General features: G+C 37.3%; 1 protein-coding gene across 4 annotated transcripts in view; it reads left to right on the top strand.

The window, feature by feature from the left end:
• The window catches only part of LOC147233472 (FERM, ARHGEF and pleckstrin domain-containing protein 1-like), a 58,554-nt gene that overhangs the window by 22,842 nt on the left and 9,649 nt on the right, over nt 1-26,063 (top strand). For 2 of the 4 annotated variants that reach the window (XM_086148314.1, XM_086148317.1), the window contains exons 3-15: nt 5,232-5,336; nt 6,755-6,797; nt 7,474-7,552; nt 9,652-9,749; nt 11,092-11,206; nt 13,550-13,697; nt 15,256-15,351; nt 15,452-15,618; nt 15,727-15,795; nt 16,699-16,774; nt 17,238-17,448; nt 24,752-24,948; nt 25,284-25,373. In XM_086148314.1, the coding sequence (XP_086004440.1) occupies nt 5,232-5,336; nt 6,755-6,797; nt 7,474-7,552; nt 9,652-9,749; nt 11,092-11,206; nt 13,550-13,697; nt 15,256-15,351; nt 15,452-15,618; nt 15,727-15,795; nt 16,699-16,774; nt 17,238-17,448; nt 24,752-24,948; nt 25,284-25,373 (1,494 nt within the window). The remainder of the gene's footprint in view (nt 1-5,231; nt 5,337-6,754; nt 6,798-7,473; nt 7,553-9,651; nt 9,750-11,091; nt 11,207-13,549; nt 13,698-15,255; nt 15,352-15,451; nt 15,619-15,726; nt 15,796-16,698; nt 16,775-17,237; nt 17,449-24,751; nt 24,949-25,283; nt 25,374-26,063) is intronic. The other 2 variants (XM_086148316.1, XM_086148315.1) reach the window with 2 other exon arrangements.

The following is a 26,063-nucleotide window of genomic DNA, read 5'->3' as shown; positions in this document are numbered from 1 at the left end:
TAAGCTTTTATCCCAGGTAGGCCAAGTAGATGTCTGTCCCAATTCCTAGACTGGGTATATGGAGGGATGCAGCATGGAGCTAACTTTTCATTAACTTACAGTTGTCAGTAAGAATAGTAATTTGTGTGCGTGTGAGTGAGAGAGAGGGGGAGGCAAAGAAAGCTGACCCATTGCTCCTGTTCTGTGTTGGAAGTTGCAAAAAATGTTATCCTATTTATTCAAACCATAAATACAGCTGGCGAAATGAAATATGGAAGATTGTATTATCATAGCCAACTGAAGTGCACCATTTCAGCTCATTGATAAATCCGAGGGTACTTGCACTTGGTCCATCACTTTCAATCTGAAAGTCTCTGTAATGCAACTTAAAGATTATTTTTACTCTCATATTCTTAAAAGAGAACCTTTATATATCACATGTTACTTCAGCTGCGTGACCATTTCCTTTCCCCAGACTCTAGCCAAGATCATAGCAGATTATAAAAACAGGCTAGGCTTCATTTTATAAGCAACATTTCATCCAACTTCCACAAGTGCCTTCTGCATGTGTTCAAACATCCGCTAATGAACATTTTTCAGAAAAAAATCACCATGTTTACTGTGTAAACATGTAAAGTTACAGCTGTCCATCGAATACTCTCCAGTCAGTTAATTACAAGCCTGGAGTTAACTGCATTAATCAGAGGTAACACTAAGTTCATCGATTTCAAATTGTCAAAAGTATAACGAGAAGTAGAACAATAGTCTCTGGCATTTTTGACACAAGCCTTGGTTTTCACATTTTTCATGAGCAGAGGAATGAGGGAGTATCCTTGATCTATGATCTTGACCAGTTAAGACATGGCGATTGCGTGTTATAAAGAGACTTTACTGAGAGGGATTATGAACTGGTATGTTAAACTGGTTTAATCTCAGACAAAGAGAGATTTACTGGAATGCAGCAAGGTATACTCAGTGGTTTGAGTACAGTTGTTCAGAAATATCCTATTTATGCGTGCTTATGATATTTATATACATATTTTCATACAGCATATCTATCATGAATATATTTGTAAACTGATGCTGGAATTGGAGCTGCCAGGCAGGAGGTCTAGAGGAAGACCAAAGAGAAGATTTATGGACGTAGTGAGAGATTACATGAAGTTAGTTGGTTTGAGAGACAAGGATAAAGAGAATAAGGTTAGATGGAGGAAGTGGATTTGCTGTGGCAACCCCTGAAGGGAAAAGCCAAAAGGCAAAGATTTTGATACAGTATATCTACCCAAGATAAATATAGAAATATTAATTTAAAGATTACTTTTCAACCCATCATAAATGTGTATCCTTTTCACCCAAATATTGGCAATGGGCCTCCTTGAGTCATCAAAAATATTTTCCAAAAAAAAAAAAACACGAAAGAAATCATGCCAAACAAATGCATCACTATCCAGATTTAATGTTTTGGTATTCTTGCTTCTGCTGTTCAGCTCAAGTTTGAGGTGACTGAGGGGCAAGCCATGTTGTTTTGTGCTCATGTGTCACTCTTTCATTATTACTCTTCTGTCAGAATAGTCATTTGAATTCTCTGTAAACAAATAAACCAAAATTATCAATTTAAAGTATGTATGCCTTATAAACAGTTACCAAACATCTTATTCCATGCTGATATAAAACGATCAAACAAGCAAGAATTAAAAGGCCCTCATGCAGCTCACCTGGTGTGGTCTTAGTGTCCAAATGCCCCAAAGTGAGCAATGATTTAAAACAATATCTCACTTTCAGCATGTGCTGTGCAGAAAGGTCCACGCCTGGTGCATTTGAACTTATCTCTCCATTGCTACATTCCAGTGGTTTCCTTAAGTTGAGAGTGACACATGATATCCCCACAATGCATGCATGCAGGCAGGCGTACTGAGAATATTAGGAGAGTGCTTGCTGATAGAGAAGGATATTGGTTTTTATCCAAGCATACAGGGAAATTTGCTTTTACCTTACAAACTTTAATCTTATATGAGGTGATCTGCCCTTTTTAAACTCTGCCGTGCGCTGTTTTGTAAATCTCCTATCGTCCCTTTGACAACCCCGGACCACATTATTCTTCTCTTTTACAGTTCAGAAATGTATTTGCAACCCGAGAAAAAAAGAGCTTAAGCTATGGAAATATGAATATAGCACGTAATCAACACACAAAACGTGAGGCTTAAACAGATCAAAATCCTGCCTGGTCCATCTGTCCCCTTATTGCAACAGCTGTTGACGGCCTTTCACTGATATTATGGTATCGGTATATATATATGTATTGGTCAATTCTGCATAAATGTTATATGCATTGATCATGTGATGATCAATGTACAGTGGAGTCAGTATGCCTCTGGGCGCCCACATTGATTAAGAATAGTGTCTGATATTCATTGTTATTACCATGTGTTTTCATTTGTGTTGTCTACTTACCAAGGCTCTACATCTTTGTGACATTTGACTATGTTGTGTTTGTGCTGATCTTGAGATTTTACACTTAAAATTCCCAACTTTGGATTTTTAAACGGTAAAGGTTTGATTTTCAACATAAGTGATTTTTTTTGCATCCCTATGACATTAAGGCTATGAATATGAATAATAAAGAAAGCTGCCAAAAAAAATCAACTACTGGGACATTTTACATAATGTTAATGTTTGATCAACTATATAATACAGGAATGTCTCGGAAAATAAGAATATTGTGATAAAGTTCTTTTTCTTCTGTAATGCAATTAAAACAAAAAAAATCTTTTTCATGATAGTCTAATATTTTGAGATAGGATTTTTGAGTTTTCTTAAGACATAAGCCATAATCAGCAATATTAAAATAATCAAAGGCTTGCAATATTTCAGTTGATTTGTAATGAATCCAGAATGTATGAAATTTTTGTTTTTATAATTGCATTACAGAAGATAAAGAACTTTATCACAATATTCTAATTTTCTGAGACAGTCCTTTATTTGACAGTATACAAAGACTTAGTGTGTAACGACTATCAGCTGATTATTTTGTGTGTGTGTGTTTTTAACCCCAAAATATCAGTATTGGCTCCATAAATTTAGCTTCAATCTCACTCTAGACCGCTGACATTTGCAGGTTACAGAGACAAAATGACAGAAAAATATGATTCCATTCTTCATGTACCCCACAGGGTCTAAAATAACACACAACACATCGGCCAAATCTTTCTGTCAGTGCTGTGAATGGTCCAATTTAGTTTCACCAACAATCAAGCTTTTTTTTACTCTGCGGACCCTGCTTGTTTGACATACACTTTTCGCATTGGAGTGTCATAATGAAACAATGCACCAGCTGACTAAACTCTTACTCATTGCGAAAAAAAAACCCCATGAATTTCCAAGTTAGTTAAAAAAGATAGTGGGTGAGCCTTTCAGGATTGCTTCTTCTTTCTTTAAGCCTCTTCTCATCTTCGTTTCCAGTCTGTTCACCCACTTCCTCCTGCCACCTCTTCACTTCTTTTCAACTGAGATTATAATGCCAAGTGCTGGATTGTGTCCAACCTTGGCAGATATTTTGGCTTTATTTTTTAGACAAGCCCATCCACCACCACCCTCACTTTTGGTGTCCCTCTTGTACACAAACTTCTTTATCGCCAAGATGTGTCCATCCACAGAAAACTGTAGTCAGTTCCCTGTGTTGAGACTGTTTGAGTGGGGGAATGGGTGTGTACCTCCGAGCAGACTGACCACACAGAAACAGATGGATGCACACACACGGTAGCCAGATGGTGACAGACTTGGCTCATACCTTTGCCTTTACTGCTCTGATTCTTTCCTCCTCTTTTTTTCTTCTCAGTGCACTTTCTGTACACACTCAGAGTCCCCCTCCCCCCCCCAAAAAAAACTCAGCTCATTGCATATTTCATTGGTGCAGTAACCCCTATTTGTTTCATCTTTTGTTTAATCAAGTATGGAGGTCAAAAGTAGCCAAATATAGAAGACCTCATGAAAAAATTATCACATAATTAAACAAAAAATGACCAATCTAATGTTTAAAGATACTATGAATAATTAAACTCGAGTCGTTCAAAAAATTTACAATCATCGTACTCTCATGAGATTTAATGGGGGTTACAGCCCAGATTACGCCCTCTATCCAAACTATTTCCATTGTACTTTCTACTTTTAAATAACACACTCCATTGTCAGTCATGCATTCTGACATTTCCTGTTCTTTCCATGATTAGTTTTCATGATTTTTTTTTTTTAATGATGTAATTTAAAAGTTAGTGGATGTATTTTACTTACTCTTATTCAAATGTATTTTGCATAATGGATCACCATATTGTACATCAATCTTTATGGTGCAGTTCAAATGTTCAACTTTTATGGGAGATGTAAACACTTTGTAAATGCCCCCTGACGCAGTGTGTAATTCTCTCTCATTAAAAAGCACACAAACACCTCTTTCTGGATGATCTTGCATTGTTTTTTTTTTCTGAGTCGTGAAAAACTTGTGTATGTAATATTTGATATATAAAGATAACAATGCAAACTCACTTTTCAAAGGAATGACTGTTGTGCATTAAAAACAACTTTAAACATTGGCCAGCAATATAATATTCAAAAGGCATTCAAACCAAAATGAGTTTTATCTAGATGATTGAATGGGGTAATGGAGCATGTATTGTCTTCTCTATTGGGCAGATGAAAGACATACAGCAGTTGTTTGGAGTGAGCAACTCGAAATCCTCATTAAAGAGAGATGGATTTGAAATATGTTACTGCAGATTATCTGAGCATTCTGTTAAATAATTCAAGGCTGCTCTTCTAAAATGCCAGGAAGTAACATGGTAGTACAGAACAAAAAAAATCCAGGGGTAATTCTTGTTTGCCTCATGTCAGTGCCTATTTCAGTCACACTAATTCTCGAGAGAAGGTCGCTAGAAAGAAATTCTACATGTACTGAAAAAAGTAATTACCCGATATTGTCAGTGCCAGGTGTAGCTACATCATTAGGCATAGCAAAGCTACCGCTACACAGTACACAAGTGGGAAAAATACATGTATGTGTCATCGAAGGGGCCTTCAGCGATACATTTGTACCAGAGGTCAGTTTCATATTCAGAACGGAAAAAAGTATTTCAAAAAAGGCAGATTTTTTTTTTTTAGAGTACATGATGTAGTGCCTCCCCCCTCCCTACCTGCCTTCCTGCTTCTTTATTATTATATCATCATCTTTTAATCAGGTTTTTCTATCTCTTTTCTTCTAGCCACGCACCCCAGGTAAAGTGCTGTTTGACCTGGTTTGTGTCCATCTCAACCTGGCCGAAGGAGACTATTTTGGATTGGAGTACCAGGACCAGCGCAAGATGATGGTAAGCAACTGATGCTGTTTCCCGGACACGTTTTCTGTCACCATTACTACAAATCTTGATCCTGCTCATTTTTGGAAAAGTAGCATTAGTTAGAATTTATGATTCTCCTCTCACTTTGACCTTATTTATTTAGTTTTGATTACAAATGATGTAGTTGTTGTGAGAGAGGTGGATACGGAGAATAGGGTTAGATGGAGATGGTTGATTTGCTGTGGCAACCCCTGAAGGGAAAAGCCAAAAGAGGAAGAAGAAGATATCACAGATGAAGAATTTTACATTTCCTGCATCTAGATCTAGCAACTGAGAGAACATTCTTCATTCTTGCTGTCTGGTTCAAAACCACATGACTTGTTTAAATCTAATTTTAGCAACCAAATTGTACATTTAAAAAGTGTTTTCATTCTTTTGATGAGAAAAATAACATCTGCTTTTTACATATACTTGGCATGATAGTAAACAACTTATTGTTTGTCAGCCAAGCAAAATTGGTAGGAAAAAGATATTATAATATTATATTCACAAATGTTTGATGTTCGTGAAAATGCTCCAAAATTCAGGTCATTTTAGTCAAAACTCACTGAGACTGAGCTGAAAATACTGCTGGATCAGAGGTGAAGGATCTTCACAAAATTAAAGCAACTCCAGTATTCGTGATAAGATTCATCCAAAATCTCATTTTTCAATTTTTGATGATTTAATTTGAAGTGATTAGAGACAACATCACAGATCCAATTTAAAAATGACTTGTTACTTTCAGCATTCACCTTAATTCACTTATCCACCTATGTCATGAAAGACCAATTGGTTGTAACTGCAGACTTATCAAAAAGGACACCAGCAATTGGATCTGTAGCTTTCAGATGTTGCTGCTTTTACTAGTTGAATACCCGCCATGCGTAAAACAACCTGCAGGAAAGCAGTTGCAAGACAAGAGTCCATCTCAGATTAAGCAGCCAGCCCATTAATCAGTCAATGCACACTCACAATTGAATGCAGTTGAAACAAGCTTTGTCTGTGCATCTAGGCACCCAGGGCCTTTGGAACACTGGTTTTGAAGTTGGGCTGATGATGTCCTGCCAAAGGATTAATGACGTCATTGTAGACACATTGAAGATGTTCGACAGTCTACAAATATCAAGTGCATGACTGGTGTTTCCTGAATGTTTAGATATTGTAAAGACAGGAAAAATTAAATGCTGGAATGTATGCTGGCTTGTCAAAAGGAATTCAAATAGGATTTAGGGGCAATTTTTATTTTTTTAACAAGCATGCTCAATACATGCCAAATATTCAGGCTTTATGTGCTTATACAACTTAGCTCTTTTGTCTATTTATTTGATCACCATTGGCATAAAAACATGAGCAAACTGCACATGAGAAATAATCCTTGTTTCAGTTCTGTGTTCTTACCTTCTCAGGTTTGGCTGGATCTGCTGAAGCCAACATTGAAGCAAGTGAGACGTAAGTAACTCCATGTTTTCTCATGATATTTGTAATTTTCTATTATTTCAATGTCATTTTTTTAGTTGTTGATTAGGCTAACATATGGGTTGATAGAATATTGTGTATAAAATTTTTATTTATTGTATTTAGGGGTTGAATTTTTCAAAACGGTAAGGAAACTGATTCAAGCTGGTTGGAATGAGCGGATGGTCTAGAAACAGTGACATAGAAGAAAAGACAGGGGACAGAGCTGGAGGTCGCAGAGATGAAGATGTAGAAGTTCTCTTTGGGAATGACGAGGATGTGTAGGATCAAGAATGAGTCCATCAGAGGTACGTCACATGTTAGATGTTTTGGAGAGAAGGTCAGCGAAGCCAGACTGAGTTGGTTGGGTCATGTGCAGAGGAGGGATAGTGAATATATTGGTTGATGGATGCTGGAATTAGAGCTGCCAGGCAGGAGGTCTAGAGGAAGACCAAAGATAAGATTAATGGATGTAGTGAGAGAGGATATGAAGCTAGTTGGTGTGAGAGAATAGAGTTAGATGGAGAAGGTTTGCTGTGGGGACCCTGAAGGGAAAAGCTAAAAGGAAAAGAAGAAAGAAGGAAGTGTTCGATTTTTCTTTCTTTATATCCAGTTCCTTTCACTCCCTCTTATTGTCCCTTCCTTCATGACCTGCTTCTCCTTCTTTTAGGGCCGAAGAACACCATCCTTCGGTTTGTGGTGAAGTTCTTCCCCCCCGACCACACACAGCTCTTGGAGGAGCTGACTCAGTAGGTCCTCTTTTCAACATAGAGACCACACCTAACGGAAGAGGAACTCTTCAAATTAGAAGATGTCTTATTTTTCTCTCGGTTTTCTTGTTGGTTGGAGTGTCTTGAGTGGAGGATTTAGAAATACTATTTATGCTTCACAATTTAGTCCAATCTCAAAGCAATGGCCTTCTAATATTGTCCATGCATTTTTCATTGCATTTGGTTAGACATTCAAAATATATTGTAGTCACAGTTTATTTGTTTATCAAAGATAAACAAGAATTGTAGAATTGTTTTTCAAAATCTTCAGAAACATCTTTTCATATCTGGTTACGATATTTAAACAAGTACCATGCACACAAACTACATATGTGGTTCTTTCTGAAATTTACACTGTTACTGCACGCACTGGTGTTTATGATTTATTCAAAGTTTAATTTATCTACATTAACAAAAGTTTTGCGTTGGACAACCAACAAAATGTGACACTAAAAAGAATCATTATAACATCTAACATGAAATTTTCTCATGCTATTATGTAACAATTTAAGAAAACTTCAATTTATAACAAGTAAATGTACTCTCTTATAGAAAAATTGCTTTATTAGGTGTTGATGTGTGTTTCCATACTACACATGTTATATCAGAGTTAACTTTCATGTTAACATGCTGCAAATTTATTTTTTTGTTTCTCGGCTATGGCAGTAATATGCAAATTGTCAAAGGGCCATTTTTATCTGAACATCTAAACATTTATTAGGATTGGGAGAGATATATCTGTGTTTATCTGTCTGGAAAAGCATCTTATTTTGCTTGATACAATCCAAAGATAAACACAAATGCTCCCATTCCCACCTTTTCCCTCTTGAAGAAATTATCAGTGGCTTTTAATTTTGTTTAGACTTACAAAGCCAATCTGAACTCGCCCGTCTTCAGAACATAAATAGAATAGCAATTTGACCTTTCATACTGTCTTACAATGCTGTCCGAAGTGTTCCACAGGATGTAGATGAGACGAAATGAGTCCAAGTCTCTCATCTTGAGAGAAAAAATGAATTCACTAGAATATCGTCATCTGATTTGAATGCAGAACACATTTTCCAGAAGCTCTTTGAGGCCACTCATTTACAGTTTATTCCACTGAACTCATTGTTTAGGCGGATTCCAGCAGAGTCCAGTATCAGATGGGAAGTGGGCACACAGCTCCCTCTCTTTTGCTTTAGCCTCTCAATTTCACTCTTTTGTTCGCGTTTCCTTTGATTGGTTATCTGGACAGGCGCCGAAATGTCCTCAATAGAGAGCAAGTCAATCATCTAATTGAAAACGGATTACTGTCCAATGAATAGTTCTGCATATTTGAAAATATTACTCATTTCTTATAAAGAGATTCTTTGTGTTTTTGTTTTTTAATTCTAAACATTTTTGGGTAGCGTTATTGGACTAACAGGGTCAACTTGAATTCCTGATAGATGGGATGCAAATGAAACTGAGCAGGTTTTCTACAAGATCTGAACAAAATTCACCTGTACTAAAAAGCAGGCTTCTGACTATTGTGACAAGAAAATTCCCTGGCGCTAAAATTGCAAGAAAAAGAATACCTTCAACAATTTGTCATTGTCCTAATTATATTTAAAAAATTCTGGAGCATTCCTCCCTCATGCTTTTGTCATGGAATCAAAGAAAAAAAACAATTCTGCTGTTTTTCCCCTTCTCAGTACCATATATTGCTAATGAAGATGGCACTTTGAATAGACCAAGTTTGCCGTCTCTATATCTATTTGAATTGACGAGGTGGTCTCCATTGTTGAAATAGGCAGGTGTTTTGTCCACTCCAGGTCTGAAGAAATGGGTCTAAAGAAATATTAGGCTTACTGATGCCTAATTATATTTATTCTATTGGTTACCACATAAAACAGTTCCATGGTCCATCAATCACACATTCATACACATGGAAGCACTCTGAATGTGACTACATCAGCCAGTCAACAGTATTTCCTCCTCTCGTCAAGTTTGAAACTAATAACCATTACGACCCCCCACTGTCTTCTCCTTTTGGCATCTGTTTTCCTCCAGCCCTTTTCAAACAATCTTGACATTACTTCTGACATTATTTCTAGGTATCTCTTCGCCCTGCAGATTAAGCATGATCTGGCCTGTGGACGTCTCATCTGCAATGACACCAGTGCTGCTCTCATGGTCTCCCACATTATCCAGTGTAAGTGCAATCAAAAACAAATGCTGGAGCTGTGAACCACTTATATGTGATGACAACCTAAACTGTTTTTTAGCTTTATTTTAAGAGAATAAAATGAAACCCATCCCTCCTATTATTACATTTAAAGTAATCTGTCCTTGTGACTCATTTATGTGTATCATAGGGCATGAACACGTAATCATGTGGTTCTTTCTATAAAAGCCTTGTTATGTCTGAGTGCAGTTATAACAAACATGAGGCAGATGAAGAGAGCATAAAAATATTTCCCACATTTCCAAAATAAGGTTTTACAGATATTCCCTTTGGCTGCAAGTATCCTCGCTTGTACTTGGGTTTGGTTGAACATTGAAACATTGAAATTGTCCAAGATATAATGCAAGCCGGTATCTTTACAAAAAAAACCCTAAAACTGCTCAACCAAACACTAATATTTACTCTGTGCTCATGTGCAAAATGATATCATTTTTTTAAATATCTTTTTCAGCTGTTAAAGAAAGTGCTGGTTCAACCCAAACACTTACCTTATAGTGTAACCACATCAATCATGTAACCTTGGGTCATCAGATTTTGAAGTTTTTCTCCCTGAGTCAGCTATAGGAATAAGAAGAAAAAACATAGTGCGCTGAGAACTTGAAATGTTCATTTTAATAATTTTGTGCAGTTTTGTAATTGCTATTGATGCAGTCACTACTGGTGATACAAAGGATATATTCTGGTATGGTTGAAAATCTCATTTGGTCCAGCTGGGCAGACGACAGCAGGAGACCATAATGCCAGTTCATCCTGTTGAAAGGATCATTACTTAGCCTCCTATTACACTTTTGTTTCAATTCAGGTGTTAGTATTTACTTAAAACACAAATTTTGTTCATTACCTTTTATCTCTATATATAACTTTACAATGAAATGTCACTCCATGCTTATCAAGCTACTTCTGCTCATTTCACTGACCACTTTTTTTTCCACCACAATATGTGAAACATATAGATCTTGATTCATTCGTGCACACAACAGCAGGCTATGGCACAGCATGTGAGAAAATGACTTTGTTGCCAGGTTAACCATCTGTGCAGCAGTGCTGTGTGGATGTTTATTATTGCTGCTATAACACTGATGAATTAATATGTTTTATCTGTTGCACATAAACATAAGCTAGTGTGGGAAGAAACTGGTGGAACTGATAAGATCAAAAATATTCCCTTTTTGAAGTCATTGTTTTCCTTTCCCTCAGTCTGTCTGCTTTTTACTCCATTTTCTGTTTACCATGAATGTTACCTGAGTAATTTCACTCCTAACTCTAAATTAATACTGAACCCTCCACCATTTGCCCAACCCCCCTCCAGCGGAGATTGGTGATTTTGATGAGACCCAGAGCTGGCAGCATCTCCTCCACAACAAGTACCTTCCTGACCAGGATGCCATCAGGGACAAGATCATAGACTGTCACCGCAAGCATGTGTAAGTCTAAGAAACGTTTGAGCATTCTACAGTTTTTGAGGCCATCACGAGGGTTGGAATTTGTGCATTAGTTTTTATACGAGACAAATGATGTAGTATGTTTGATGTCTGACTGAATTACTTTTTTAAAATTGTATTTATAAGGGACAAATTCACAAACATGTGACAAAGTAATATCTGCTGTTCTGTCTGTGTTTGTGGCCAAAGCTAACTCCTAACACCAGGGCTTAAATGGAGAATCTTGACTTAAACAATCATTAACACTCTAAATTGGTGGATCAAATAATTCTAATTTAGTCATATATATTAGTCACTGCATGTGGAAAAGCAGAGATGATGGTTTCAAGGATAACATCAGACAACTATTGTAAAAATTGTGACCTCTTGATTATATTCCACTGAAATAAATATGGGGAAGTCAAGAGGTCTTTGACTGAGTGAAGGAAGTCTGAGAGAGACTGCCAGTCTTTGACTTAATTGTCTTCCTAGAATGGTTTAAATGTTGATGGTAGGTAATCAAATTTTATTAATGAGGCGTTGAAGGTATAAATTTATATAAATGATGAAATTTGAAATGTGAATGATTTATTTCATTAAGAAAAAGTTAGGCAATGCTTAAAAATTGCAGCTGGGAAAATCTCTGTAGTTTCTTACAAAGGGCTTTAGTAGTTGGATTTTAATGAGATGCTAATGGTTTCATCATAACAGCTGATGTCTCAGACCAAAAAGATATGCCATCTGAGAGATGGGGAAGAATCATTGCATGCATAAAATATTCAAGCAGTGTTAAATTCCCCTGAATGTTTTCAGAAATGATTTTTTTACCCCTAAATCAAATGTTCAAAAACATCTCAGGATACTTTGAGTACTTAAAAGTCAATTGTTCATCCCCCCTGAACCTTAATTTTAGTGTTTGTTGTCGGGATCTCTCTTTTGTGAGAAGGACATTAAGGCATTTTTAAAACCTTCATTTTAGTTTTCAGTCAAACATGGCCCCAAGCAGATGTCTGCTGCAACAAATGCAACCGTTGTTACACCATGATACAGGTTGAGATATTAGTGTGTTCAACTAATACTATTTTCTTTAATAGATCACCTCAGGGTTCCTGACGATACTGTGGCTCTATTCAAAATTCAGACTTTCCAAATTCAGGGATAATATGTGATAATTGTGTTAATTGAAAAGATTCAGCACTGGTAGTCCCAGTAAAATATAGGTCAAACACCCATTCACAGGAGTGGTGCTGTTTACGAGCAAGTACTGTAGATGGATAAGATTATATGTGCTTGGAATCCAATACTGAGCAGCTTTAGTCTGTCTGCGGGTTCCTTGCTGGGTTTCAGTCTGTGTGGTGTCAAGAGTGATTGTTTCTATATTGGGACACACATCCAAAAGCTACTTACTGTATATCACACCACTGGTCTAATTCTCACACCAGAATGTATCTGCTTATCTGGATGTAAAGCACATACACCACACACACACAATACACAACTACCCCCAATGAAGAAGTAGAACAGAGATGTTTATCTCTTTTGCCATAACCGCATGGACACACACACACACACACACACACACACACACACACACACACACACACACACACACACACACACACACACACACACACACACACACACACAATCATACCCTGTAGAGGTGGCTATCTGTAAACATGCTGCTTGGCAATCCTTGTACCCCTCCACTCCCCCATTCAACCACACATGCATGCGTTAACGTTTTAGCTATTTCTCCTCCACTGTTGACAGATAATTCTGTTAAAACCTTCATTAACCCCTGATTTACTGATTAGCGGCCAGGGTTACACTCTCATACGCCACACATCTTCCATGTCAGCTCTTGCTCTGGGTGCCAGCCTTTCTTCTCCCTCTCTACCATCCCTCAGCAAACCCCTGCCGATGCAGGAAGGAAGTGTCTAATTCAGCAGCTTATACAGGAAACAGGAAGCTATTTCAAGATTTGTGAGGAAACAAACTTCTTTTGTGGCTTATTTTCTTGCCGCCCTTAGTGGGCATTGCCTCTGATTCGGCAGTGCATTTTAAGGTTCTCTGACCAAACAATGAGCGATGAGGTCTCACGGGGATAGTGGTTTGTGTAAATGATGACAAATTATTCAGCTAAGTGCTTAAAAGTCTTGGTAGGTGTTGCCATGGTAACAGCCCTTTGGGTTTGTTTGAGAGATTCCTTAATCTAAATACCACGAAAACAGATGAAAAAAGAAGATGATTTTTATTTTTATTTCTTCTCGATGACAATTTGTTACTGATTGATTTGAATTTTGACTGATACCTTTATGGCCTGCTTGATGCTCTCCTCCGTAGTGGACAGACTCCTGCGGAATCCGACTATCAGCTGCTGGAAATTGCCAGGCGGTTAGAAATGTATGGTGTGCGTCTCCACCCAGCAAAGGACCGAGAAGGTACCAAACTCAGCCTGGCTGTGGCACACACAGGAGTGTTGGTTTTCCAGGTAAAATGATATGTAAATATTTCGTGATTGAGAACTCATATATTTTTTTAGGGAAAAAAATTATCAAAATTTATGATAAATCCCAATTTGTTGGAAGCGTTTTAGATATCTGCAACCAGATATGGTACTGTATTGTGGTTCCTGAAAGTTTTAAGAAAGTTGGTTCAAGGTATTTGTGAAAAAAAAATAAACATCCTGAAAGTAAAGAGAGAAAGATTGAATCATCTTGTATCATCTCAGAATATATCTATCTATCTATATATCTATCTTTCTGTCTGTCTTTCTGTCTGTCTATTTATCGATCTGTCATATGTGTTGAAGCAATCTATGGAATACTATTCCATGAACCTTTGATAGCAATTTTGTGAAACCATTATTTTTACAGTGTTTCCCTTATTATATTCTCGAAGTGTTGCATGTTTTGTTACTTCATTTTGCATCCCATCTCATCTTCCACTACTGTGGAAACCATTATTATTGTTTCCCTGCGCTTTTCCCTTATAAATCTATAAATAGAGAAATACTTTCAGGAAGACGAATGAACAGAATATGTATAGACAAATTTGTGGTGTGGTGGTAATTGCTTTTTCTGGTTTGGATCCAGGGCTGCAATTATTAACCTTGTGTTTATCTGCTCTAACCATGGTTTGGCATTTTGATGTGGACCATTGCTCACTCTGAGTGAATACAGAAACATGAGTTTAGACAAGGTCATGTAAGAGCCAATTTGACTGTAAAGCTTCTCTGCTGTTTTGGCGTTGGATTCCATTAACTCGGTAACCAAAGGAAAATGTACCTTTTCAAACGAGACTTGACCCAAATTAAATCCAATCTAAAGTTTTGCCTAGATATTTCAAGTCTTCAATTAATGGTTTGGTTTTCAAAAATTAGTTGATATAGCTAGTTGCTTTATTGACTGTTGTAAACCTCCACCCGCTTTCTGTCAGCCAGCAGAGAGGAAAGCGATGAATAGTAATTTGTGCTTGTGCTTAATCCAGATGTACTGAATTCCACATAATTATTTGTCTCAGATTTCCAGGATCTCAATTGTATTCCATTTGGCCCAGTGCTAGAGTTTGCAATGATGGCATGAAATAAAATATGGAAAGAGTTGATGTCCTGTTTTTTCTTTATAAGATGTTAAGCCTAACTGATCGTGGATTTTAGACCTGTTATTAATATTGGGGTAAACAAAATCAAATGATGATAAAGTAGTTCATACTTAAGTCTGAGTGATTCATTTAACACACAGATGTTCAATAAGTGATATGATTAAAAAGTCTATAACAAAACTGGAAAACACATCTGACAGATTTCATTATACCGTTAAGTTAGGTTACCCGCAAATGACTTGTGTACAACAAACAGATCACATGTTTTCTATTATAGATATAGATCTATACATTTTGTTTTAAATCAAGCAACACACACAACACACACCTATGTAGAAAAGTAAAGAACAATAAAATCAGTGCATGAACAGATCAGTCAATCTTCAGTAGGATTCATTATTCCTCATGAAGATTCATCTCATTCTTGTCATGTCTTCTCCCTTTAGGGATACACAAAAATAAATGCCTTTAACTGGTCCAAGATTCGCAAGCTGAGCTTCAAACGCAAAAGGTTTCTGATCAAGTTGAGAGCAGACCCCACTGTAAGTCCAATTATGTAAAATCGTTCTGCCAAATATGAAATTGTTTGTGTCTTGATTTCCCTATGTTCAAATTCCATATTTCTGCATCTGTGACTTCCAGCAGAATACACACCATGACACGCTAGAGTTTGCCATGGCCAGCAGGGACTGTTGTAAAATCTTCTGGAAGATCTGTGTTGAGTATCATGCCTTCTTCAGGCTTTTTGAGGAGCCAAAGCCCAAACCCAAGCCCATCATCTTCACCAGAGGCTCCTCCTTCCGCTTCAGGTAAAATCCAGGTTTCATATTTTCTGTATATTATCTGCTGATCTTTTTTTTTTTTTTTGTCAACATTAATTGTTTTTTTTTTCACATTTCTGTGCCCTTAACTCACAGCGGGCGAACTCAGAAACAGGTCATCGACTATGTGAAAGATTCAGATCTCAAGAAGGTTCCATTTGAAAGGTAAAGCTTTGCCCTTTGTTTGCAACGTTTGAATGTCATGTTTTCTATGACCGTCAATCAGCAGAAGCACTGATTTTCTTGATAAGAGGTTTTTTAGTCGAACACTATATACTTGATATAGTCAATAGTGATCCTGAATTCTTTTTTAAACTAAAATATGTAATACAGGTTAACGAATAAAGGTTGGTTACCTGCAAACAACTTTCCACTTTTCTCATAAAGTGAAAAAAGAAATGTAATGTTTTTTAATTGATTGTATCAAACTTCTCAGTAGAAAAAATGAACTTCTCATCTAACTGTTAGACTGAACCAAATGCACAGACTAAATTCTTTGATTGCTGGATTTAGGATCTCACAGACTTCCCATTGTCTCTTAATTCCATGTTGTTACTAGGGTGATAAGAGCAAGCTCTGAGAAATCTATACCCTTTAATTTTGGTCAAATCAAATGCCTTTCTTGAAACATGGGTCTCACCCATTTTTGTCCACCAGAGCGAAACAAAGTAGAGACTCACTTTGTCACTAGGAAAGGATATGAACAACAATTTTAAATCAGGGGAGAAACACTGCTTTGTTCCAATGGTTGGTGAATAAGGGATTCACAACTTTGTCCGAACCCTTTAGCCCAAGACCAGAAGGGCATTTTGTTAAAGCAGTACTGACAAGTACATTGCCTCTGTGGTGTTTCTATAGCATGAAGACAAAATGTTCCAAATATTTTGGATTAGTTCTACATGGGGATTACTCTTTCTTATTCATAATTGTTTCCACCAAGTTCATGCAATTGAAAGCTAAAGAATTGTATCCATCTTGTAGTACTCTACGGGTTGTGGGAGCCAAAACCTAGTTGGCCATTAGAATTTTTGCACATGATTTAAGCTCTTCTGTATTCCTTGTTCCCAGGAAACACAGTAAAATTCTCTCCGGCTGTGGCATGTCCCCCCATTCTTCTTCCTTCAGATCACAAGTGCCAAAAGAGGTGAACCATCTTTCAACTTTGTCAAAAATGTCTCACAGCAACATCTCAGTGTTGGAAAGAACAAAAAACAAAACAAACACAAAAAACACTTAACCCCCTTTCTTCTCTGTTGCTATTTCAGTTGGTAATATTTATCTTTTCCCCCCTACTATTTTCATCAGACTTAGACATTCACAGCTTCACATATTTTTATTACTACTCTATAGCTTCTTTTCCAGTCAAAAGATTTTATGTGACCTAACATTCAAACCACTGTCAGGACAGACAGTGGTTTGAATGTGTGCTTGCTCACCGGCCCCCTTGGCAGTTCTTGTGAATAACAATTTATTTAGGAGTCAGTGATTCAGAGTTAAGAGCCCAGTTCATCAAGACTTTAAAAAGCCACCCCCTCAACGCTTTCCAGTTTCCTCTTTCCTTCCTTTTTGTCTTTTGACATGTTGTTCTCTTCTGTCCTTATTTGCAGAGTGCAATGTCTGTCGCAGTCACAGACCAGCTGGATGCAGCCAGGCTAGGCCATCACTGTGACCCCAACAGTTCAGAAGAGCCGGCCATGGCCAAATCTGCAGCGAACGGTTTTCACGATGTACAGGCAGCTCCTGGCTCAGATCCTTCTCAGGCCAGACAGATCCACAATGGCACTGGATCAGTGCCGGACCAGCATCTTCTTAACCCAGGTCCATCCTGCAGGGCAAACAAAGGCAGCAGCTCCTCTATTCCTTACATAGACGGCAGTGACATAGACAGTGAATGTGACATTACAAAGGGCAGCAGAGCTCACAGCCATGCAAATGACCGCAATAAAGATGAGCCTGGTTCATTTAATAAGCTTATGGGTAACAGTGGCCACAACGGGGGGCAAACAGGGCATCTTTTTGGGGTTGTTAATGGGTTCTACCACACCAATCACCAGGGTCTGATGCAGGCAGATAAAAAGGGGCAGCAGGGTGTGCAAGGTAACAAAAATGGCTTAGACAAGTCTCTGGGATCGAACCCGGTAAATGGAAGCCGTGAGCTAACAGATGAAGAAATTTTGTCAAACAGTGGTTTTTACCATGGCCACTTGCCGCTCCATAGCACGCTGCTTGATGAGATTTTTCAGGGTCGAGATAAGCGTGTTGCAGTGACAGGGCGCCCATTAGGAAGGGGTACTCATAGTCAGTGCTCAAGCCCTGTGATCAGCAGTTTCCACCACCGTACAAACTCGCTTGGGCAACGTGAGATGACAACGGGTCAGTCTCGATCCAATTCGCGCTGGGATGATGGCGGGCATTATTTCAGTAAACGTCCTGGGGTCATGCCCTTGGAAACAACAACCATCCCATCAACAAACCATTACGGCAGCTATTCTCCTATCGCTTCCAACCGCACGCCAACACATTTGGCCAAGCAATATAATAACAATATGCGCAACCGCTCTGACACAGATCCTTTCATTCTCAGTCAGGTGATGTCCACCCCAATCTATCAGCACAGCATGCAGCGCTCTGGCTTAGCTCCCTGTTCTGCACCAATGGAGAGAAGAATGATTATAACTAATGGCAATCATACAGGGAACCTCTTGGTCCCAGGTCAGGCACGGTCCAATACGGTTCAACGAATGTTTGGCCGTCAAGGAAAGTCCGGTAACAAGCTGACCCATAACAATCTAAACCAGGCAGTGCAGATGATTGACGGCTCCACCAGCAGTGGCACTGACACCAGTGACACAGAGTCTGACACAGGCAGCTCTGCGTACAACCACCCATTAATGTACGGCAACCCTGCAGCTGTCAGTTCAATGAACTCCGTTAACTCAAATGGTGTTCACTCATCTCCAATGCCCAGAAACAAGCTCTCCTTTGGTAGTCTCCAGCTAGAGGATGGAGAAGACGGTGATGTAGAGGAGGATTACAGATTCAAGGAGGAAAATATAGACAGTCGTGTTTTCAGCTGTTGAGGAATCATTTGTAAACATTAAGTAGTTCCTCGAGCTTTTTGTATTTGTATCAATCGAACAGACGAGGTTCGTGATGAAGATTTTTAGTTGATGTAGCTGAGATTCATCCCTATTTTAATGCTATAAAGAAATCTTCTCAGACCTCAGATGGCTTCGACGTTCACTCCAAATTATTTGGTAGTCTGAGTGGCTTTCCAATTCTATCTTAAAAATGATTGTGCGTAATACAACATGTTTGGAGGATAATTATTTGATCAATCCTGAGCCTGACCAGCTTAGCCACTCGGACAAAACGTTACACATTTACGTTAGTCAATTATTTCATACTTTACATGAGTAGTTTGTGACTGTTTACTGTGAGCACCCCAGAACAGCGCAATATGACAGGGCTATTGATAGCTATCAAACTACTGCTGATACATGTTAAGAATGACAGTAAAATCTTAGCTCCAGTTCCTTCTAACTCCAGATGACCCAAGTAGCCCGTGTGTCCCCAAACATCTTGATCATACTTCATATAATTTTTTTCCCACTATAAAACAGAGGTCTGCAATCTGTATTTTAACTTAAATTAATAGTATTTTGTTAATGAACTGCAAAATGATAGCCTTTTATCAGTTTTTTTGTGGATTAAAAAAGGAAATTCGGATTCATCTCCTAAGATAGTCACAAATAAAGCTTCTAAGTTCAGAAAGTACAGAATTTGAAAACACAAGTTTTCTTGTAAATGAATAGATATTTTAAAAACAAGTCACTTTCTGTTAGATGCAACAGTTTTACTCATGGATTTTGCTCACAAACCATTTCTGTTCGATTGTACAAAGAATAAAATAAGCTCAGTCATGGTCAGGCATTTCAGATCCATCCATCCACTGCTAATGAAATTCAATAATTGCACTCACTTTGCCAACTCAAAAGCTGTTTTGACACTTCAGTAATCCAGCCTGATTGTTATGGACTACATTTTTAATCCCATGAGACAATGTTTTCAACATCATAAATTTCTAGTAAATGACAGCTGAAGAGTATGATACTTATCTTTTTCAAGATGTGTCTAATCTGAGGACAATAGGCAATTTTGAACTACCAAGGTAGTCTCACTGTTTTATACTCGAGTTTTGTTTGTTTTTAAAAACAAGAAAACATCGAGATCCTATAACTAATCACATTTTGAGCATATGTGCTATCATTTAGATTCATTTTAGTATTTTAACATATTACAACAATTAAACAATGAAATGGCACACCCTATTTCCCTCCCTCTGGAATCTTGTAAATATCTCTTAAAGCCCTGCAATACTAGCTTTTTTTAATATAGTTTGTAAACTTGCCAGGTCAACTTTACAGATTTTGGACACTGAAAAACATTAAAAAGTAAAACCATGGCAACATTCTGCCATCTTTTTGTATAAAGTTAGAGAGTCAACAGGTACTGTTTCAAAAACAATTGGATGCCACAAAATGTGCCATAACACTTTTGTAATTTATGTCAGTCTGAAATGTTTGCTATCTTTGTGGGGTTTCCCAGAACAATTCCTTTTTAAATCTTAAGGGACTCTGGTTGAGTAAAAAGACAATGAATTTTAAATATCATAACTGTATATCAAATGGAGGAGTACTTGCAGATTGTACAGGGGAAGATTATGTTGGGAAGACATTGTCATTTATAGATAATATGTAGCCTTTTAGAAAAGTTTACATTTTTTTAATATGAGTATTCATGATAATATATTCAATTCAGCAAAATGGAGACTTTTGCTCCATTCAGATTGGATTACTAATTTAATTAGTGCATAGATGTTAGTGTGTCCAGACGTGACTCTGCATGTACTAATAGTGTTTTGCAATGTAGCATTATTTAAATAATCACTTGACTGTTTTCTTGTGGATTACAAGGGCTTTGAGATCAGCAGCTTCCCTGGGAGGCAGTGTAAAGTTCAATAGGAACACACTTTTGTGTCTCATTTGTTTTTTGTGAGTCTTTGGACTGTGGTAGACCACAATTCTTACAGGTTTTTTGACAGTCCCCCTAGATGTACAGCTTATTTGATATAGTAGCAGAATATGGAATGTTAAAAAAAGACTCTTGGCCTTTTAGAGAAAAACTCCCACATATATAATGTTGACATTTTTGGGAGAAGCTTAACACTTTTCTGCGGTCAGTTAGTTTCTTACATGTTTTTGGGCAACATTAGTTGTTTGTGGTAGATCAATTTTGTGGGAGGTCCAATTTGTAGTAAGTTTTAGAACAACTTTTGAATTGTTGAATGGATGTTAAAAGGAACACAGGTCATTTGACCTGACTATATCTGTCTTTTGTACCCTATCTCACTACTCAAAATCTGTGTGAGGGGATTGGACACTGTCTGCATTTAGGCAAATTCTTTTCGTGCATCATGTGTTCTTATTGTATTTTTCCTCACACAGTTACAGTTCTTAAAACCAACAATCAAAACATGCCATCATGTCCAGCTTGTCACCATCCATAGCTATCTGCTTCGCATGGCTTGGTTCATGGTATGCAGCCCCCAAACAGACTCACAGATGTTCTTTCCTTGGATTTTCATTTGCTGGCTGCCTGCTGACATTGTGATTTGCAATAGTACTGAATTCTGTCTTACTACCAGTGTGAATGTATTTTTTATCTTCTCAATTAGTCATTATCAAGCTTTTCTGAAGAATTATAATGTCAATATTTGCATTGCTCAGAGTAGGCCTATTTAAGTGCTTGTAACACAAGAATAGATATCCTCTTTTGAATAAATATTGTCGGGCCCATGTCACATCAGGGCCATTGTAGGTCAATATGTGTCCAACTGCTCAGATGCTACTCATGAATAGGGCCTTAAATTTGACACGGTTAACCCTTGTTTATTTGTCTATGGAAACATGACATTACACTATTTTACGAAGAATTTTTGAGGGGGACTGTTTTTGGGGTACGAGCACATTATTATGCCTGTTCTAAGCAGTGCATATTGGGGTCTGTCAGTTAATAGTATTTGGGAGGTTACTGAGTATAAACATAATTGCCATTTCATTGTAAAAGTCAGTGTAGAATGAGACATTGAGAAGTGGTTGTAGTATTTTTTTGCAAATCCATATTCTCCTGAATTTTAAGTTTATTATGATTGCATAATTGCATTGGATGAAACAGTGCAGAATTAGACAACATTTTCAGGAAGCACATGCCTCCTAGTTAATAAGAATTATTATTGATAGCCATGAGCATTGTGTTAGGGGTTCAGTCTGCAAGATCCATCATGTGCCATTCAGAAGTCAACACACTGTTCTTTCTTCAACTGCTTCTTAAGACAAACGTTATTGCTTCATGCTTTGTAACTGCACAGGTTTTCAGCATTTCGGTTTGCAAGGCCACAAATGTTCTCTCACAATTCACTTTTCCTTTTACTCTGAATGCATGATTACCGGGCAAACGAATCCCCTGCTTTCTGTCATTCTGTCCTGGTTTTGCTAACTTTTGTCATTCAGCGTTTCTGTTGTGGGTTCAGAAAGATTCAATAATGTTTGAAAGGGTGTTTGGTACAGTTGTATACCAAATGGAAGGGTTTTTTCCATTTGCTCTTAACTTTCTAAGCTTTTTTGCAATTAGACCCTTACCATTAATAAGTTGTGCCAACCTTTTCCAACATTTAGAAATCATTTGCATTGTTTTCTCGCTGTAAACAAGGATGAAGCAAAGCAGACTAAACTCAAAGCTAAGAATGCAGGAGAGACAGAATTAAGTGAAGTTAGTGTAATGCATAATGTAAGTGCAAAAAAAGATGAGATGAGTGTTTTATGAGATGAGAGCGTCAGGGCATTGTTAGGAGATGGAATACTACACATACTACACATACATTGTTAGAGTCTGCTTTGTCTTCCTTTTCATTGCCTATCACCAAAAAGCAATTGGAGAAAGTCACTTTCACTGAAGTGTTTTTTTAATTTTAATGTACTGTACATTTAATATTCTACTTTTAGATTGTGATTTTGTAATAATTTGTATGTTTATAGGGATATTTAGAACCTAAACTTCCAAGTAAAATAATCAAAATGTATTATTATTTGGTAGAGATACCGTGACAATGGATAATTTGATTAAAGCCATGTCATATCATGGTCAAAAGTGGCATTTCAGATTAAGGTTTCTGTTTCTCTGTAGTTTTACACAACATAGTAATTATTTGGTACTTGGACTTTTTTGGTACTTGGACTTTTTTTCCAAGTCTTTCTACAAATAAATTTGTAGAATAAATAATTTGAGAATGAGGGTACTATGCATTTACTTTATTAATACATTTTTCCCATGTAGTTTTGAGTGTGCAAAAGCACAAGAGGAAAACTCTTATGTTAAATGTTAATGTAATGCAAAAAAATGATATTCCTTTACAGACCACTTCTTCCACAAGATGATTAGTAACCTCTTAATGTAAATTGAACATGGCCAACACTGACTGTTCTTTAACACTCTTGTAACACTGTGTTTCTGCACCCCTGTCCGTTTATATTTTCATCGCACAACCACTACTGGACTTTATTCTTGTAAAGCCTATTACTCTTCTTCTTCACCTTTCTTTTCTCTTTGTTAACACTGTAACCGATTTTGTGGACTAGTGTCAATAAAAAGCAAACCTTGCATGTTCAAAGAAAAGGGCTTCCAGATTCTTCTGTAGAGAGTACATGTATCCACCCTCGTTCCAACACACACTGCCCACACTCAACCCCTTCCTCATTTGGTAGCAGTTAGAATATAGACTAGTGATTTGTGCTTATGCTCTGCCTGATGCACATGGTTCTGCCTATGATGTTTTTCCGTATTCGAGCTTATGGCTGTTGCGCTTTATTTCTGCATGGTGGTAAGTTATTTTCATAGCACCTGCCACAGACCCCGACACTCACTGGTTGCCATGGTTTTACCAATGATCCTGTTTGGTGCATAAAGCCACCAATCAGTGGATTCTGGAAACTTTGCACCTGGGCAAGTATGATGTCATGATTTACTACTAGGTAGTTGACCACTGTAGTGACTCTAGCTGTAGTAAAATGTAGTGTGTTTGTCTTCAGTATCCTGTTTCCATCATGACAGGTTTAGGGCTTGGAAATATCAAGGTCTATCTTAAAAACTGACTGATACTGAGAATGTTTTCAATCAATTTAAAAAATTTTTTTTTTTTTTTTTCCTTATTTCGAGATTATTTTAAATAAATGTGGAATTAAACAACTCATTGTGCTGGAAACAAGCTCAAAATATAGTTGTTCTGTAACTTTCTTTTGCCTTATTTGTAGCCAAATGTGAATATGGATATCCAGATAACCCATCCCAACACAGATTACTATTAAAACGGTTGATTTTAAGCCATGAGACCTGGATAACTGCTGGATGTGCATTCTCAGGCATCTAGAGTTGGCAGTTTAGATATTATGTTGTGGTTACACTATTTCTCAGCAGTGTAACAACCATACGCTGTGAATGTACTGTATAGTTACTTTGCTTGTAACCATGCGTCACTGTTACTTGTGTTTAATTCTTTCTCATAAGTTACAGATAAGGCCAAAAACTTTTGTTAGCAATGTGTTTCAGGGGACCAATCTATTTTCTGTTCTTAGGCAGATTTTTAACATTTTCAGATCCAGTCCCAGGTAGAGAAATAGAATAGCCCTTTTCAGTCAAAAAATGATTGGATTTTACTTCTACAATGATGTAGCTGCTGCTTTCTCTCTTTTTAGCTTGCTTGTAGGAATATTTCACCTTGAAATTCATTGCCTATCAAAGTGAACTGGTATTGTGAAATATCTAGGGGAATTGTCAATGCAAAATACACCTGAGAAATGTTTCACAAAAACGTAGAATCAGGTCAAAATGACAAAAAGGTAGGCAGTGAATTTTAGGGCATTAATCTAATTTTATTTCATGCCATTTATCCTTTGGAGTCTTTTTAACTCTTATTCTCTTCTACCGTCTTCACTTATCCTGCTCTTTATTCTACACCTGCCCACCCTTCTTCCTTCCATGTTTCCATTTTCCTGTCCTCCTCCAGGAAGTCCAGGTTCAGATGATTCTCCACTGGGAAGTCCCCATTTGGTGGTTCACAGTAATGGCTCAGTAAATGAGCAGGTGATAAGTAGCATCCTGGGACAAAGCCCAGAAGGAGGTCAACTCTCACCCCTCACCAGCCCGCTACTCACTGAAGCTGGATACATCCGCAATGAAGATGAAGAAGAGGCTAGGAGAAAGGTGGGTGTTCTGACTCTTGAAGTTGTGTGGATCCTCAATGAAGTATGCACATGTTATTTATATGGCCTCCTAAATAATTATTACCACAAATTAATTGTAGGCTTTGTTAAAATTGCAAAAAATGTAGCATCAGTGACATTCTAAGCTTCCTCTATTCTAAAGAGCCCTGACCTGTTTTATTAACACAAGCAAAATGATTATTGTAAATAAACAAAGAAATCATAATGAAATACACATAGAAACAGTAAAAACAGAAAGGGCACTTGCTACTTATTTCAGCATACACTGAATGTCCACAATGCATAGATGGATCGGTCCTGTCTCTTTGTGTCCAGAAGTTTCCCACAGACAAGGCCTACTTCATCGCCAAGGAACTGTTGACTACAGAGCGGACCTACCTCAAAGACCTTCAAGTCATCACAGAGGTAGGGACAGTTGTAATATATAATTTCTATTTCTATTTCCTAGTGTATTTATTTCAAGCCACACTTATTTTTACTCAAACCAGCAGCTATGGTAAAGTTATATTTAGATTTTATTTCTTTATTTTATTTTTGTTCTGGCTGATTTGTATTTAGTGTATAAATTATTCCAATAATGTAAAACCTCGACATTTTGGAAGAGTTTATTTGAGTTTTGTTCTATTATTGTAATAGCTGTTTTTTGGACATTTTTTTCCACTTGTATGAAATTCTTTCACAATTTGCAAGTGATATCAAGTTGATTTTTGGGCTGTTTCTTGCTAAGTTGTGAAAGGACTTTTCTTCAGATGTTGCGAAAAAGTGAATTTACTTAAGAAAAAGTATTTTAATGAACATATATTTCAAGAATATTTTATAAAGTAATTTCCAGATATTTTTAGGAAGTGTTCATTTAAAAAAAAGGTATTTCAGATTCTGATATATTTTCTGAAACTCAACACAACATCACACCCATGTTTCAGTTGATCAACCAGGGTGTCCTGATCCCAAAATGGAGAAACCCTGCCAACCTTTAAAACCACTTAGTCAGAAAAGAATTAGTTCTTTTTAAAGCTTTGAGGCACTGAGTCAAATCTGCTTATGTCAAAGTCAAATTTTAGTGACAATGATCAAGAGTTGGGTTTTGCCACTTAT

This window comes from Fistularia commersonii, chromosome 6 (assembly GCF_037954325.1).
Source record: "Fistularia commersonii isolate RoL2024-O1a breed Wild chromosome 6, RoL_Fcom_v1.0, whole genome shotgun sequence".
Classification (NCBI taxonomy): Eukaryota; Metazoa; Chordata; class Actinopteri; order Syngnathiformes; family Fistulariidae; genus Fistularia; species Fistularia commersonii.
The sequence above is the reverse complement of the archived record's forward strand: the minus strand, read 5'-3'. Positions and strand labels throughout refer to the sequence as shown.